The following is a 14693-nucleotide window of genomic DNA, read 5'->3' as shown; positions in this document are numbered from 1 at the left end:
CGCTGCACCGCTCAGTAGAAGGGCCAACCAAGCAGCCCAGGTAAGGATGATGATTGGCAAGTTGATGTGGGCGTCAGTTTGCAGCTTCTCACCTTACAGGTAATAAACAATATCCCCGCCAGTACGATAATGCGGTAATTTACGATACATCGCAAAAACAAATGAGGCTGACGTAGCTTGCTCTAAAGTAGTTTAGTGCGGCTTGGCATTTAGGGTTCGGGAAACAATGAAAGAGTATAGGGGGTGACACCGATTTCCGGAAATACTGTAATCCTTTTTTCAAAAGATAACAAGAATAACAATTTGGTGGAAGCCAGTGGTCTTCTAATATTGATGCAGGCACCGTGACCCGCAGTGTTCACGGTGCTAGAGAGTACTCTTGAGCCAATCGGGCCAGCAGTGCCAACGTATTTTTGAAGTAGATTTTATCTCTGAGATCCTGGTCCATCGAGAAATTGTCAAGATCTTCCTTGAAACGGGCTATTTTATCTGCTGGAGCATAGGGCGAATCCGATCCTAGAAAGGTCAGAAGATATAATTCAAAAAGCACCTTGTCGCCCGGAATGGGGTTCTCACCATAAAGAATATGATCATGTGGCACAGACTCTAGCAGCGCTGTCAATATAAGGGGCGAGCTGGAGAGAGCAAGATCGTAATAGAACGATCGGAAGTCTTCTATCCATTCTTCATAAGACTTGGTGCCCGCATTGGAGTCGAATGGAAGCCCGCGGAGAGATGGTGTCACTCGGGAGATCGACCATGGAAGAGTTCCACCGGCATGGGACAATATGACCTTGCAGTCTGGGTAATTGCGCTTGGTGCCCGAAGATATCAAATCAACTGCGGTACGGGTCGTTTCGTGGGGATAATCAACTGTAGATTGCGCAAAGATCTCATTGACCGGTGTGGATCAATTGGATGAGTTGGGTAGATAAATACTACTGCATGACGGGAGTTGAGTTCTTGCCAGATCGGATTGAATGCTTGATGTCCGAGATATTGATTCTTCGGGCCATAGCGAGTAAAAAGAGTGATACCGTCGGCCTTCAGTACATCCAAGGCGTAACTTATCTCATCGAGGGTGCCTTCAGTGTCGAGAAGGGATGGCATTGTCGCAAAGAAGCCCCACTGTGTGGCGTTTTGGTCACGAAGGGAAGCTGTATAGTTATTGCACTCTCGAGCTAGTTCCCTTGCACGCTGATCATTATCCACAATGACTGGGCCTGGGGCAGTCACAGACAGAATAGCAGTTCTCGTTCCATTCGCCCCCATGGATGCTTCGTCGGATTCAGGACTCCATTCAGGCGTGGGAAATCCAGATGGATCTCCACCCGCATTCCGAACCGCTGAGAGGCATCAAATCTGTGAATTCCGCGGGTCTAGATAAAGCTTTTCGATCATACCTTTATTGTAAAATTCGGGGTCGAAATGGTGATGCGTGTCTATTTTGGTCCGAGTACTGAGGAGCGACATGTTGCAAGAGAGTGCGCTGGGATTCCGGTTGGTATTTACTGGAAGGATGAAAAAGGATTTAAGTTTACAGATTCCCGAGGTCGCTAAATGGCATTACGTATAGTACATGCAAGGATGCGGGGAATATTCATACCACATTTCCCGAAGAGGGGCGAAAGGTTCCGCTGCCGGATGAATGTTCAAAAGCTTACTCTGCCACGGTAATCAAATGGGTAGTGAGTTCATATGCCGTGATACCGAACTTGTTGAGATTGATCGACGCCCATTCCAGTACCTGGCTTATTCGTCCAGTGGAACAACTTCTGGGACAAAATCACTCCGGGTTTACTCGGATCAAAGGCTCCAAGGTCACAGTACGGAAAACGCGTGGAATATTATGGTGTTTCAAGTTCGTAGGGTAATAGATTCCTCACAAGGCAGCCGATAGACAATAATTTAATTGACGAAAGCATGGGGAGTAAGAAGTGAAAATATGATGTCGGGCAGTTGGCATTGATAAATGTGCCGGGTGAACAGTAGACAAAGTCTCCTCTTGTTCGATATTTTGGAAATGATTCTTACAACGAAACCCCAGAAAGGGCCCCTAGCACGCCAGAAAAAGGAATTCTGCATTCTTAAGTAATTGAAATTCGAAAAAAACCAGCTCCTCATTCACAAAATCCCCATCTGCCCTGAACTCAATGGTATACAGACTTCCGTTCCATAAAATTGCCGAACAATGCGATCGTAGCTCCAATGCTATCAATCCCAATCACTATTTTGCTACTCATGGCTCTGGAATGGGAAGGGTTGCAAAGTAGCTCATGGCTTTCTGGTTTGCTTCCGGGCTCATTGGCTTCCCCTCCTCCGACATTTCGCTCAAGAGTTTGAAGTAGTTGATGTAGAACGCAGGTGTGTAGGTATTGAAAAACCTGGCTTCCACATCACCGGGATTGGAGAAGGTATGAGGGCTGCGGGTTGGGACCACGACGTAATCGCCGGCGTGGGCGTCAACGTTAGGCTTGCCAGGGATGTGAAACCGGACCATGCCTTGAGTGACCAGGAAAGTTTCATCGTGCATCTCGTGCCAATGTGGTGGTGGCCCGCGAGCGCCAGGAGGAATGATCAGCTCAGCTGAACTGATGCGCATATCTTTTTTTTCAGATTAGATATGATGTAACGGAGTGGGATGTGCACAATTACCCGTGTGTGATCCATCCTCCATAACACGCAGCTTCAAGTTGCCCAGGACTAAGATGTCCCCATTTTTTGCTGGAACGAAGCTAACAGGGCGGTCTGGTACTTCCATTGTGGTGTAGGTCTGCTAAATTCCCCGAGATTTGCTTAAGTTTTTGGTCGGGGCGCAGGGACTAATATATATTTGTTTTAAGTGTCCGGACTCTACGACAATTCAAAGCGAGCACTCCACTCTCTTGGAAATACCGTCTACGAATTTGCTGGTGGCGCGTTGGGGGTAAGCAAATGGAAGCAGCCTGAGCAAATGAATGACGAGCCTTTTGCCGATCATTCGGGTAAAGTGGTGATCGGGATTTGGGCCTTGCTTCCGGATGGTTGCCTTAAATCCGGTGTCGCGCGTAGCGTTAAGTTCAGTAGCGTTGAATGATATCCGAGGGGTAGGCTTTGCAAGTCTGTATGTTGTCCGGCATGAACAAATTGAGAGCAAGATGCAGGTTTTTGTTCTCAAAACCCCACAGTGGAGGTATTCTATTTAAACAGAATACCGACCTTTCCTTTTCACAGGCTCAGTAATATATAATTTCCCCCGACTTTCGCTCACATTGTCATTCGAATTCAGTGTGGTGACACTTACACCACATTTCTAAAATCCTGCAGCTATGACAAACTCAAGTCCCAATAAGAAGGTTCTCATTATCGGTGCGGGGCCAGGTGGGCTGGTACTCGCTCACTGTTTGCGAAAATATAATATACCCTTTGAGATATTTGAACGCGAGAAGGCCAGCCAACCACGAAAGCAAGGTTGGGCAGTTGCACTTATTGAGTAAGTGGTATTCCTCCACTCGTGACCATTACCATCTCGATTTTAGAGAAAAATCTCTTCCTCATTCGGACAAGCTGACACATTTGCCGAAAGATGTCTGCCGGACCTAGAGGAGCTCCTGCCGAAAGACGTCTTCCAAAAAATCCCTAACGCTAGTGTTAATCACCAAACCGGTAGCCTCGACTCTTTTTCAATCATCAATTGCATGACAGGCGAGCAGACAGCTCTGCTTGGTGCCACTGAGTTCGCACAGCCTGGATGTTTGCTTCGTGTGAATCGTCAAGCTCTTCGCGAAGTGTTACGCCAGGGCATTGACTTACACAATGACAAGGAATTTGACCATTACGAGGAATCAGAAAATGGCGTTACTGCGTATTTCAAGGATGGGACAACTTTCATGGGAGATATCATCGTTGGAGCAGATGGTGCCCACAGTGCTGGTAGGCATTTCACCCTCGCACCTACCACCGCACTATTCACCTTTGATGGGATACTGATCCAGATATACATTAATAGTTCGCAAGCAATTATTTGACTCCCCTAAACCGTCGCAGAGCAAGTACATTCCACTGGTAGGAGAGGTCCAGCTGTCCAAAGAACAGTACGAGCCTCTCCATAAAATAGGCACAGCGGGACTGTTTTCTTACGGGCCTGGATTGAGATATCTGATCGGCCTCCTCGGGACCACAGAAGACCTGTCGGAAGCTAGTTACTATTGGGCTTGTTGTTATCAAAGCGATAATCTGGAACGAGACAGCGCCTGGGTACAAAATGCGAGCGGTCAAGAATTGTATGACCGCGCTCTTGAGATCACCAAATCCTTTGCCCCGATTCTTACCGATATCATTCGCACCACCAAGCCTGAAAACATGGCGCAACCTCCACTTCGCTTCATGGAGTACTATCTTCCTGAAGTACCATCAGCCTCATCCCGGGTGACTTTACTCGGTGATGCTGCTCATGTGATGATACCATTTCACCTCGCCGGGGCAAATACCGCCATCAAAGACGCCTGCGATTTGGCACGTCAACTATCGCACCCTCAACAAGGCCGCTCTAAAGCAATTCAATGCTATGAGAAAGTGATGATTCCCCGCGGGCGCGAGAAGGTTTTACGGAGTCGCCTGGCTGGAGAGCTCCCAACATTGAACGAGATATTGGTCCGAACAAGTGCCGATAGTCTACCACAAAGTGTTTAGTGGTCTATGGGGTAGATAAGGGGGGGGGGGTCAGAGATGATTAGAGGAGGAGGGATGACTGCCTCTGAATCCAATCGAGGGATCCCACCATCTATCAACATCTACCAGACTCGAGCATAAGAGAGGTAAATGGAATGGATTATAGTTTGTCTAAACTGTAACTAGAATTGATCTTGTCCGGAAGGGCAATTTGCCGAAATTACCGGCAGGAACGACAACCAATGCATAGAATTTTATGCCAAATTTCTCCAAAGTTACTCGAATAATTTATTTCAGAGGGGAGGGGAAAAGGGAACCTATGCTGAAAAAGCTTCGGCACGAGCGAAATCTCCTTTTTTTTCCCGGGCAATTAGAGTCCAATCTCCGAGCTGCAGAGTTCCATGAGCTCCCGTAATTCCTGTTATAACCCACAGCCTCGGTATCGCGGACAGGCTCCGTGAAGGCCCGGGTGGGGAATGTAGAAAATTTGAAGAGTGGAGCGATTATAGTAAGGGATCCGGCTATCTCGGGGGAGTGACCCAAAAAGAAAGCCTTTGGCTAGTCTTTAAGCCTGTGTAATGACCTTGTTTCTAAGAAGCAGTTTTCCAAAAAAAATTTCATAATCGCAACTACAGTCTAACATAATCTCGCTTACCACGGAAAATTGAGGCACAATTTCTTTTTCTTTTATCTCGATTTGTTGACTAATTCACAAATATTTGTTCAAGATATCCGTGATCAAGCATCTCTGCTAGTATGAGCGTCAATCTGCCTTCACCTGGTGCTATTCACCCCAACCTCGGCGAGCCACAATTCCAATCTCATTCCTGAGTCGAGCCTATTGTACGTCTATATTTTGAACGATGGAATGCACGTATTTGCAGTCTAACAAAGCTGTTCGGGTTGTAGTCGGGATCATGATCGGCTCCCTTGTCATAAACCGACCCCGCAACTTCTGCATCTGAAAAAAAAGGCCATGGGCACTGGAGAATCAAATCAACCAAAGTCCTCTGTATTGCCTAATCACGGAGACTGATCCCTCGTCGCAATGTGAGCGCCACTCAGCAGAAGGTCACATCGTTTGTGGCAGATTTGTCCAAAATCCAGACTCATCCCGGTGGGCTCATCACATCCACAGCGGGATCATGCAGAAATTCCCTTTTCTGGTTGAAATGTTCTACTTGGTAATCAATTACCTGTTTTATTCAGTCACAAAGGCTACTTCGCAATGGCTATTTCCTGCAAGTATAGGCGTTGTACAGGTGGCCCAGGATCACGGTATCAGCATAATGAACTTCGAGCATCGATCAGTTTTTCGCTTCATCTTTGCAGTCGAAGAAATTGAATTTCAATCTTTTTTCGTAAACAACCACCCTGCATTCATGACATTTTTCAATCGGGTTTACTCCCTTATCCATATCCCGGTGTCTGTTCTGTGAGTAAACCACCATTTACCTTGATATCTGTGCGAGAGTGTCTGTATTGATACCTTCCTATTTTCCACATCCAGATTTATTTCTTGATACTATCATGCTGCACCATGACCTTGGGTAATTTTGCCGCGTTTATAATATTTTCCATCTACCCCTGTATGCCCCCACGCCTGCTACCCAAATCCTATCTATTTTACGACACCGTTCGTCAAGAGCACGCAGAAAGCGTTTGGGTTAGCGGCAAGTCTGTGAATCAGTTTGCTACTATGCCGAGTTTGCATTTTACCTATGCCTTTGTTATCGGCTGGACCTTCATTTATCACTCAGGAGTCCTGCAGATATTACGCGGCCGAAGGAGCAATAAACCACTATCGACGCAGATAGTTTTTGTTGCCCTCGCCATTGTTTATCCTTGTATCGTCTTGGTGGTTATTGTTGCTACGGCAAACCATTATTGGCTCGATGCTGTGTATGCTATATTGACAGTTACTGTCTGTTTTTTGGCTAACAGAGTTCTTCTCATGTTGCTCCCAGTTGAATTTGGTATTTGCTGGGTCTTGAAAATTAGCAAGCCTGCTCCGACCACAGGGGACCTATCGAACAAGCATTATCGGAGGAGAGGACGGGGGCAGCCGTTTCAATTATAGATGTATCTACATCTACCACGAGAAGATCAAATTACATGCTACCAGGTATGTATAATGAGTCACTGATAGCTGGCCTGCTGGAAAGGTTCCTTCCTTCGCCTGCTGTAGACATCGCCATAACCCATTTTGGGTTGGAACCTTCAACCCAAAACCCATGCCAAGAACCCATTTGAACCCATTTTGACCTATTTTTTGCATAAAAATGCCAAGGCTTTCCTAATTAGGCTAATTTATGCTTATTTTATGTAATTTTTATACAAAATGGGTTTTGAATGGGTTATAAATTCCTTGGCATGCCAAGAAATGGGTTGTGAAATGGGTTCTGGCGATGTCTAGCCTGCTGAGATACAAGTTTATACTAAATTCTATCAAGTTTTCACCTTAAATTGCTTATCGGTTGTCTTAACTGTAGTTATGTGATCAAATTAGGGCTTCTACATGATTCAAACTACGGTTACCAGTTTGATTGAATGAAGTCATCGTGAAAATATCCGTTCAAATTATCATACTGCTAGACAGGTTATCCATTAGATAGATTAGCTTCCGGGGCTTCAAGATCGCTGTCTTCTAGTAGTATTGTAGTGATCATTTTAGTACAGACCTTAAGATAGTTTTATATTCTGAAAGGGAATTTGTTATATGACATTTGGCCTATTTGCCCCACAATTGAAAATTGGATGATATAATTAGTGTGTAGGTAGAAGAAAGTGTCGTGCACGGACCATTGCCCTTCTTCAAAAAGCGTGTTAATCATCGAAAGTCGGGAGGTCGGCATTCACCGGAGATTACACACCCGAATCCCGACCACTTGCGACTAGGCCTTTCCAAGGTTAGCACAAGTATAGTCTTTAGGTTCCTTAGATTTACCGTGATTTCAAAAGTTGAAATAGACCCACTTGAAATTTCGTTCGGGTAAGGTGGTTCAGTTTGTGTGTGGGGATCTAGGAGGACTCTGGAAATTCACGGTGGAGACGACATGTGGCGGCCAATTCACGATCTCCAAAAAGTTTGGTATACAGAACAGATTTTTTTAGTCCCAGCATCAGGGTTTGAGAATAGTCGGCGAATTTCCGAATAAAACCGAGTACTTTCCAACCCAGAGTAAGGTGTTGCCCAGGTGAACCGGTATAAAGATTTAATAATGGCCCTAACCGCTTATTCAGCTCCGACCATCTCTGTGGAAAAGCCTTTATAGAGGGTATATAATTCTATAATTCGTGAACTGAAGATTGAATATTTCATCACGCTCCGTGACTGGCCAAACTTCACCATCATTTTCAATCAGTTCGCATCACCATTACGCTTTTTCTTTAACCAGCAGATGCTACAGCCCTTTGATTATTAAAGAATTGTGTATTGAATTCCCGATTGGAGGACTTGCGACACGTCAGAACCTTCAAAAATATGGAGAAAACTATCACAACGTCCCAGACTTTGTGCTTGCCACATCAATGCCAGCTGGAGGTGTTTAGAAATATCCTCGTCCAGAATGGATACATCTTACACAACGGTCGGGGGAACACGAATGATGTTCCGTTATTGCTAGTATTTCTCCGTCATTTGATGGCAAACAATCGCCATAAAAGAGCTTTGTTTCTGTTTGCTGATCAAACTCCTTTTGATTCCCTAGGCGCTTTTTGCGCGCGCAGAAGTTGGATCTAGATCGTGCCTTTGTGCAATTTTGACACTATCCAAACCTGGCGCAAACAATACAACATCCAAAGCTTCTACGATGATATCGTTGTCGATTATTACGAGGAATCAAGAAAAATGGTTAGGCACTCTTCTCACTCGGACTGACTGAAGACTTTTCAGGCCGCATGGAATCGCTAACAATAAATTGGTTTTAGTATCCTCAGTGGATTGGTCGACGGGACAAAAATGGTTGCGCCATCTACATATTCCCAATGCGACACCTGACCATCAAGCGATTGGACGCACACTTCAAGAAAATATCGTCTTGCCCGACATCGCGCTAACACATGGTCCACAACCCCGACATTACTCCTCAGGAGCTTCATTTCCACGTACTATACGAGAATCTCTAACATTTTGTCTTTCCGTTCGTCTCACAACTAGCAAGGCCAAATATGAGCATTCCTATCAGTGTATCCACCCACATCGTCGATGTGAGCGGAGTGAGCATCCGCCAGTTTTTGGGCATTCGGAAATATCTCCAAGAGGCGAGCGCGACGGCGACAGCGCACTATCCAGAGACCCTCGGTAGAGTATTTGTACGTCCCCCAACCACTGAAATATATGGTAACAAAAGTCCTGTCTGTGACATGATTTATAGCTGACCATCCACGCTCGTCGAGTTAGGTCGTCGGTGCACCCGCCTTCTTCAAATCCATTTGGGACATGATCAGTCAATGGTTTGACCTCGTCACTCGATCAAAACTCTGATGCTGAGTCAACTCTAAACTCTCTTATCAATCCACTTGATTTGCCGAAAGCTTACGATGGTGAGCTGGACTGGTAATGGAAGGACTTGCCCAACTTAGATGGCCCCGCGAGAGAATTGATGGTGAAAATGCCTTGGGATCAGGATACTGTTGAGGGACAAGTGTTTCCAAAAGGGCCCATTATCTTTGGTAAAGGTTGCATTAGGCTTCTGGGGACCATTGATGGGAAGCCAAGATGTGATAACTAATATCAAACATACAACTGAAAAGTCGTGGTTCATTTTATCATGACATTGTACAATACATACATATTTATTTAACTCACAAAATAGACAACCAATGTTGATTTTATGACTCTTCACAAGTGTTGAAATAACTGCGTAATCAGAAAGATTCCTTGGAGACCTAACGTAAAATCAGCGCAGGATCAAATTGCAAATAGGAAGCCGCTATACCTTTTTCAGACCTCCTGAATCCCTTACGATCAACTATCACTGGTATATATCCCTTTTGCAAGGTATGTACATTCAATGAGTTATTGCTTGTCAGATACATGTCTGCGTTTTTGAGGCATTTCCTTTGCCGCAGCCTCCTGTGAGTTAAGGGAGGCACTGCCCTCAAGGCCGTAGAGAACTTTTCCGTTGCCTGGAATTACCATGTTGAAGGTTTCGGAGACACGGGCATATTGATAATAGCCACAGCGGGCGATTGGGTCAACTTTGCGGATATCCACAAGACCGTCAGTAAGAACGTCCTCAGAGATATGAATAGCAACAACCCGCCCAATAATGACGTCCACAGTTCCCATAGGAGGATTGCCAGGCAATCTCAAAGTACTGTGGTACTGGCACTCGAATCTAATAGGCGAATTACGCACCATGGCGCAGTTCACTAGTCGAGCAGGCTCCTTTGATAAACCAGCACGCGTGAACTCGTCAATTCCGGGAGACACCTGCTCGGCGGTAATATTCACAGCCTCACGAAGTCCGAAGGTGGCTACGTTCCAAACAAATTCACCTGTTGACTCGGTATTGACAGTAGTATCCTTTCGAAATGCTGTATCGGTTTGATTGGCCGAAAACATGACGTAAGGAGGATCAAATGTCAGGTTATTGAATTGCGAGTATGGCGCAAGGTTGTCTATTCCATCGGAAGATCTTGTCGAGATCCAGCCGATTGGACGCGGAACAATACAGGCCTGTGAATGCTGATGTCAGTTCGAGGGTGTATAAGAACACAGGCAATGACTACCTTGAAGGGATCCCGGGGCAGCCCATGTGGTGTGATGCCAGGCTGGTAGAACATCACGAGCGATAGAGGAAACGAAATAATATTGATTGGTGGAAATGAAATTTTGTTTGGGTATGACTTTTGAGGACATAGGCCAAAGGAACGGGGTTTATAACCCAAGGCCAGGTTTTGCGTGAAACCTTTGGAAAACCTCGGCAAATAAAGAAAGTAATATTAAGCTTTGATTTCGGCAGTCAACACGAATCGCCCATCCGAACTGCGGCAGGGGGCTGGCTAACTTTAGGAAAGTGGTTGTAGCGCCGAAATTTTTGATTCGCGTTATTTCGAGCCCATCGTGTAGACACCCTGGAGACAAGCAAATAAATTTCATATCGAGGTAAAATCAAATAGGTTTAATATGGATGATTAGATAGCAAGTATCGACTCCTTTCGCGAGTACACCGAGAAAACAGAAATAACGGCAAGCTTTGCTGGTGCACAATATGTAGTTACCATTCCAAGATAACCGTTCACATTAGAACCATGAACTCTACTCGGCGGGTTGAAAGCCACAACAGACAAAAAAAATCGGGTCTAAGGCGGTCTCGCAATTTAATTGACGAGATGCCGCGAAAATGCTAACCCATCAGTAAATGGACATAGGCCTAATACCACATTACCCGGAGACCCGCCGTGTCATTTGACCCAAAAAAAATAATGCCCGGAGTGTGACATGTCCTAGTCTCCGATCCAGGGAGGCAAAAGAGAGAAGGAGTTGATTCTGATCAAAGCACATGAAGCAGGAGGGAAAATTATATAGAGATCAAGATCCTGTCTGGATATGGGGAGATACTGAAATCTGGTCGTTAATGCTCGCACCCATGAGCTAGAAGTAATTTCCCACACCCTTCGGCCTTAGCGGCTTTGAAAAATTCGAAATGGCCACATTGATATTACTACCGTATCATCCCAAACCCGAGTCCGGCCCGCAACTTGATGGTCTAGCCTAATTTGTTCTTTTGATTGCTTTTCATTCTATTGGCCAACTACTTAGCATGTACACTAATAATTATATGAGTTTGATCATTTCACTCGTTCTGACTAAAAGTTCGATGTTTTTTGTTATATTTGAGATGGCATGAATATTTGGTGTGTAAAAGAGTAAATGTAAATATTTGGTTCCAACTCCAATTGATCATACAGTTCATTTCGTCTAATCAACCACTCCCAGCCGTCTGTCATTGTTCTATTTCTTTTTTATTACTATTCACTTTGATCTATCTGTGAAGTGATGATGATGATGATGATGATGATTTCATTTACCCTGACCCCTCGTCTCAACAGTAGGATCCCAGGTCACGTGATGTATAGATATATTAAATTGTAGTGGCAGCCTTCCAGGCTGCCACCACTACTCCAGGCAGAAGGCAGCTACAAATAGCTGCACCTACTCACATAGTTCGAGAAGGATCACCACACTTGTATCTCAATCCAGGGTCTCAACTTCAACGACGATATGCAGGCTACCTCAACTACATATATCCCTGTCCATACATCTAGATTGTCCCACTTCCTGATAACGAACTTAGAGCCTCGTCACGGCCTGCCGTGGCCTAATTGCCGCTTTCATTGTTAGGCTGCCCTTGTGGCGCGCGACTGCGAAACCGTTGTGACGCCTCAGCGAAGTCCAACACGGCCTGGACCGTCTTCGCCCTTGAGACGTTGTATGGTTTACCTCTCTCACCTTGTTTTGAGCCTCCCAGCAGACTTGACACGCTGCTGAACGCATCCCCCACTTTCTGCCTCAGTTCCCTTTGTAGATCCTTCAAGATTGCGCAATCCACCAGGACGTGGGTCACTGTTTCTTGCGCGCCGCACACGCACTGACCATCTTCGCAGAAGCCGAAGAGCTTGGCGTAGGTGGATAGCCAATTGTGGCCCGTGCGTAGCCGAGTCAACAAGTATGCCTGGCCCCTGGCCACGTTTCCGTACAACTTCCTGGTGTATGCCGACGGCAGCGTGTTATCGATCTTCCTTAGATGACTGCTTTTCCTGGCTGATCTCCACTCCTGTTTCCATTGGGTCATGATATTGCTACGAATGAGCGCCTTCTCTCTTGTGAGCAACAGCCGGAACGAGTGTGATTTGCCTGGACCGGCAGCATCCTTCGCCAGATCCGTAAAACTGGCTAGACTGCGCCCTAGTCCGCGTGTTACGCGTAACTCCCAAAGAACGGTGAGCTAGTGCGTGAAATTATTTGACGAACGTCACGAAAAATATGACTGCTCGAGATATTGGCAGGTATTTGATACCAAAATTACGTTCTTAGTTTACCAAATACCTACGCTGTAACATCCACCATACACTTGAGGCGGTCAATGTCGGCAAACCTATATTCTGAAATTGGCTTTTCGGTTGGGGTGTGCGGAGGTATTGGATGATGCACTTGATTAAAGTCGTAGGGCGATTGGCTTATGAAGATCCATCGAAAGTTATCGCCCTTAATTTACTGACTGATCGTTGAAAAACCATCCATGAATAATTAACTGTTAAATAGCATCAACACGCAAATATCGATATACATCATTCTGTTTCCTATAATTACGTTCCTGGCATTGGCTCAATTTATTTTGTTCTGATCCCCTGGGTTAGGAATAAGACGCAGATTTGTTTATGAGGGCCCTCAGGATTAGATACTGACGTTTACCCCCAATCAGGCCTAGTGGCTGATCGATGGAATACCATAGAATAGTGAAGATCTACATGCAAACAAGGCAATCACTATGGTTAGATCTATATTATTGGCGATTTACGTCCCATTTTTGTCTTCCAAAGCAAGCACTCTCCTCTGATTCTCATTAACTATGGCTGGTCGCATCCTCCTAACTCTCGTTGCATTGACGACGTCGATCGGTGGATATCTCGCCGACTGGAATGAAACTCATGTTTTCAACCATCGATGGACCCCTCACGCGAAATTCCACAATGGACAAACAATGTCTATGGGCATGGTTCTCGGTCTCACGACTCTGTACTTCCTGTATCGATCAAAACCTCAGTCTCTGTTTGCATCAGCTCCTGCCGTTCAACAGACGTTTGAAAGAGACTCCCTCGCTACAGGGGCATGGCTAGCAAGCCTTTATTGGATTACCCAATTGAGTGCCCTATTTTATCCCGGTTCAAAGGCCATGGATCCCGAATTCGGTGACGGGAATCCTCAGATCTACATTTGTGGAATACTACTCACTATGGTGGTGATCGGAACCTGGTTTGAGATGGGGAAATTGAAAAGGAACACAGAATCGAAAAGGGAGTGAGGTCAAATTTACTGTATCTGACTCGGGATCGGATATTTCTTAATCAAGGTGTTCAGTTGTTAAGGGATATTTACTGGCCAAAAAGATTAAAACAATGACCCACCCAGTGTTACCAGGGCATATTATACAGCCTGACCGGGATTCCTGGGGTATGGCTAAAATTAGACTAGTGTGTTTCAAAATAGGGTTGGGGAATGAAAGTCTAAAAGTGTAGAGGTAAATCTGATTTCGAATATTACTGTACTGGCAATTCGATCACGCAGGTTGTGAAGGGAACTGGCATTTTCACAACATTGCTTGAACGAGATCTTCGGTCGTTGTTTAGCGACAAATTTGAAGAATTTGTGCAGCTCCAACGCCTCAGGGCATGTCCAGCCAGCAGCCAAGGACTGTGGTAGAAGCCATTTTTTGACAAATTGGAAGGCGGAATGCTCGAGGTGGCGTTACAAAGTTTGAAGGATCAGGTATTGGGCCCGGAAAGGAACATGCGTCGTAGGCAAATCGAGGATGGGGTATAGGGTTTCTATGAATTCTATCGAGGGCGATTAGCAAAGGTACTCCAACCCTGGTTCAGACCTACCCGTGACGCTGTTTGCCTGGCAATGTTCCAGGAGCCGGGTCAAAGACCTGCGACAAATCAATTAGAGGGAAAGAATCGGCCACCAGAGGGCCCATGGAGATAATTTACCGATGGTTGGTCAATTGCTGAAACCGTTTATATTGGGCAGGAGCGGAATCTCGACTGGGGCTCGACAAAACCAGGTTCCGACGATGGAGTCGGCGTCGGCGTTGGCATCTATTTATCGGTAGCATTTTTGCAACTGGTCTTTGGGTGCTGACCGAAAAGGCACCCCAATACCCATGCGCTGCTTGAATAGGGTAGCTAGGATAGCGGGAGACTGGGAGAAAGCATTTGTCTGACGGAGACGAGGGCAAAAGGTTTGCAGACAGAAATTTAGTGGGCAAGTAAGCGATCTGCCAAGGCGAGTCTTCCATGGAACGACACTACAT

At 45.7% G+C, this 14693-nt stretch overlaps 6 protein-coding genes across 6 annotated transcripts; 3 read left to right on the top strand and 3 right to left on the bottom strand.

Moving 5' to 3' along the window:
• Positions 1 to 358: 358 nt before the first annotated feature.
• Positions 359 to 1473, bottom strand: N7509_000463 (amidohydrolase family protein; the record flags this gene model as incomplete). Its single annotated transcript, XM_056625110.1, has 3 exons — positions 359 to 892; positions 940 to 1346; positions 1404 to 1473. 3 exons carry the CDS (start codon positions 1471 to 1473, stop codon positions 359 to 361), a joined length of 1011 nt encoding a protein of 336 aa, XP_056493692.1.
• A 766-nt stretch (positions 1474 to 2239) lies between these two features.
• On the bottom strand, positions 2240 to 2761 carry N7509_000462 (cupin domain-containing protein; the record flags this gene model as incomplete). The annotated part of the gene is made up of 2 exons (XM_056625109.1): positions 2240 to 2604; positions 2656 to 2761. 2 exons carry the CDS (start codon positions 2759 to 2761, stop codon positions 2240 to 2242), a joined length of 471 nt encoding a protein of 156 aa, XP_056493691.1.
• Positions 2762 to 3308: 547 nt separating this feature from the next.
• N7509_000461 (FAD-dependent oxidoreductase) lies at positions 3309 to 4671 on the top strand (the record flags this gene model as incomplete). Its single annotated transcript, XM_056625108.1, has 3 exons — positions 3309 to 3472; positions 3566 to 3912; positions 3989 to 4671. The coding sequence occupies 3 exons, from the start codon at positions 3309 to 3311 to the stop codon at positions 4669 to 4671; spliced, it is 1194 nt and encodes a 397-aa protein (XP_056493690.1).
• A 3721-nt stretch (positions 4672 to 8392) lies between these two features.
• Positions 8393 to 9383, top strand: N7509_000460 (uncharacterized protein; the record flags this gene model as incomplete). The annotated part of the gene is made up of 5 exons (XM_056625107.1): positions 8393 to 8503; positions 8581 to 8687; positions 8838 to 8992; positions 9100 to 9195; positions 9235 to 9383. Coding segments are annotated over 5 exons (618 nt in total), but the record flags the coding sequence as incomplete, so codon positions are not given.
• A 287-nt stretch (positions 9384 to 9670) lies between these two features.
• Positions 9671 to 10440, bottom strand: N7509_000459 (flavin reductase family protein; the record flags this gene model as incomplete). The annotated part of the gene is made up of 2 exons (XM_056625106.1): positions 9671 to 10333; positions 10387 to 10440. 2 exons carry the CDS (start codon positions 10438 to 10440, stop codon positions 9671 to 9673), a joined length of 717 nt encoding a protein of 238 aa, XP_056493688.1.
• A 2789-nt stretch (positions 10441 to 13229) lies between these two features.
• On the top strand, positions 13230 to 13682 carry N7509_000458 (uncharacterized protein; the record flags this gene model as incomplete). Its single annotated transcript, XM_056625105.1, has 1 exon — positions 13230 to 13682. The coding sequence occupies one exon, from the start codon at positions 13230 to 13232 to the stop codon at positions 13680 to 13682; it is 453 nt and encodes a 150-aa protein (XP_056493687.1).
• Between the last annotated feature and the right edge of the window lie 1011 nt (positions 13683 to 14693).

This window comes from Penicillium cosmopolitanum (genome assembly GCF_028827165.1).
Source record: "Penicillium cosmopolitanum strain IBT 29677 chromosome Unknown utg000003l:1.0-3747932.0:1.0-3751027.0, whole genome shotgun sequence".
NCBI classification, from domain to species: domain Eukaryota; kingdom Fungi; phylum Ascomycota; class Eurotiomycetes; order Eurotiales; family Aspergillaceae; genus Penicillium; species Penicillium cosmopolitanum.
This window is presented reverse-complemented; position numbering and strand designations above follow the sequence as displayed.